Raw genomic sequence first — 2,113 nt, forward strand, 5'->3', positions numbered from 1 at the left:
TCTGTGTGTGTGTGTCTGTGTGTGTCTGTGTGTGTGTCTGTGTGTCACAGCAGTGCACTCTTTGTGTAGGACAGCAAACACAAAGACTGGTTGAACGACGCCTGAAGCTCCGCCCACCCTGCCTCCAGCCTGGAGGAGAGGCGGAGCAGTGCTGCCATGACAACAGCATCTTGTGACACCGTGTGCAGGTGGAGCTGAAAAGACAAACAGGAAATGAGATTTTTTCACAATAAAAGACAGAAACAAACACAACGTGACATCTGATTGGCTCACCTGCAGGAAGAGCGCCAGGTAAGCATGAGCCAGGTTGAAGTCCCGCCCACTGGCCAGCATGCTGTCAATCATGTGGATAAAGGCCAGCAGCAGGCTGTTGTCTCCGCCCCCCTGTGATGTCAGACAGGTGAGCTCCACAGAGATGGCGGCCGGCCCACAGTCCTTCAGGAGGCGCAGCGGCTGCTCGACTGATGAACAAACATCAGGAAGATGAAGTTTCACAATAAAAGCTGATGCATGCTAACGCTCTTATTTTGAAGGACAGGTGTGCACTCACAGGAGCCGGACTGCAGCGCTGAGTCCAGAGCACAGCTGAAGTCTGACCTCTGGGCCAGCCAACCAAAGGACAGCAGCTTGGACTGACACACAGGAAGTAGCACACCATCAAACACTGAATGAATGCTGCAGGGGGCGGAGCCTGCGTCTGATTGGCCCTACCTGTGGGTCCTCTTTGGTTGCCACGGGCAACTCAAAGCGAGGCGTGAGACCAGGAACTGTGGGCAGGAAGAAGGGAGCGGTGGGTGGAGCAGCAGGGGGCGCCACAGGCTTGTTCCTCTTCTGTAAACAACAACAACAACAACAACAGGTGAAGAACACTTCCTGTGGGCGGAGCCTGCTCTCTGTCACTCAGCTCACCTTGATGGTGTCCAGGTGCAGCAGACTTTTCCATCGAGACTCCGGCAGCAGTGACAGCGTCACAAGCTCCGCCCCCAGCTGATGAGCTGACTGGAACGCATCATCAGCCTCTTCTGATGTCACTTCCTGTTCTGCCTCCTCTGCGGTGAAGCCGGGCAGCACCTCCTCCACCGGCTGGTAGTCGGCTGGAAGGGGGCGGAGCCCCACGGGCCCACACAGGCTGCGATTGGACCTAAGAGGCAGAGCCGTATTGTGATTGGCTGACTCAGATGATGTCATCGCTTAACAACGTGCTGTGATTGGCTCATACCACAGGTAAACGCCCAGGCTGTCCACATGGGCCGTCACCAGGAAGTCTCCTGTCGGGGACAGGGACACGCCCACTGGTGCCGTGGCAACCAGGAAGCAGTCCACCAAACTGAGGAGAGAAGAAGAAAACAACTGTACTCTGATTGGCTGCTGTGTTGCCTAGCAACCAGTAGGTGCAGCTGCAGGTAAACAAACTCACCATCCAGAGGGCAGGTCCCAGGTACGGATGGTGCAGTCCATCGCCACGGTAACCAGCCAGCGTCCATCAGGACTGAAGGTCTGAGGACACAGAAGGTCTACAGCTAATGATGCTAACAGACGTTAGCATCATTAGCTGCTCGTTAGCTCACCCACCATGTCTGTGATGTTGCCATGGTGACCTGCGAACTTCCTGACAACTCGTCTGGTTTCCATGTCGACAACAAGCAGAGTGAAGTCGTCCAGCGCCACGGCAACCATCCCACTGCCGGTCAGAACACAAGACATGAGCTTCAGACGAGAGGGGGCGGAGTCAGCTTAGACCAGGGCTGCCCAACCTGTGCAGCTCAGAGGTCAGAGCTCAGGGGTCAGAGGTCAGGGGTCAGAGGTCAGAGCTCAGGGGTCAGAGCTCAGGGGTCAGAGCTCAGAGCTCAGGGGTCAGAGGTCAGGGGTCAGAGGTCAGGGGTCAGAGCTCAGAGCTCAGGGGTCAGGGGTCAGAGCTCAGGGGTCAGAGCTCAGAGCTCAGGGGTCAGAGGTCAGGGGTCAGAGGTCAGGGGTCAGAGCTCAGGGGTCAGAGGTCAGGGGTCAGAGCTCAGGGGTCAGAGCTCAGGGGTCAGGGGTCAGAGGTCAGGGGTCAGAGCTCAGGGGTCAGAGGTCAGAGCTCAGGGGTCAGAGCTCAGAGGTCAGAGCTCAGGGG

At 57.1% G+C, this 2,113-nt stretch overlaps 1 protein-coding gene across 1 annotated transcript in view; it reads right to left on the reverse strand.

The window, feature by feature from the left end:
• Window positions 1-18: 18 nt before the first annotated feature.
• wdr36 (WD repeat domain 36) overlaps window positions 19-2,113 on the reverse strand; it is a gene marked incomplete at its 5' end in the record, with an annotated part of 6,602 nt that continues 4,507 nt past the window's right edge. Inside the window, 8 exon segments of the mRNA XM_014033453.1 lie at window positions 19-194; window positions 274-461; window positions 551-632; window positions 712-831; window positions 910-1,141; window positions 1,220-1,327; window positions 1,418-1,497; window positions 1,573-1,681. Of these exon segments, the coding sequence (XP_013888907.1) occupies window positions 45-194; window positions 274-461; window positions 551-632; window positions 712-831; window positions 910-1,141; window positions 1,220-1,327; window positions 1,418-1,497; window positions 1,573-1,681 (1,069 nt within the window).

This window comes from Austrofundulus limnaeus, unplaced genomic scaffold (genome assembly GCF_001266775.1).
Source record: "Austrofundulus limnaeus strain Quisiro unplaced genomic scaffold, Austrofundulus_limnaeus-1.0 Scaffold1742, whole genome shotgun sequence".
NCBI lineage: Eukaryota > Metazoa > Chordata > Actinopteri > Cyprinodontiformes > Rivulidae > Austrofundulus > Austrofundulus limnaeus.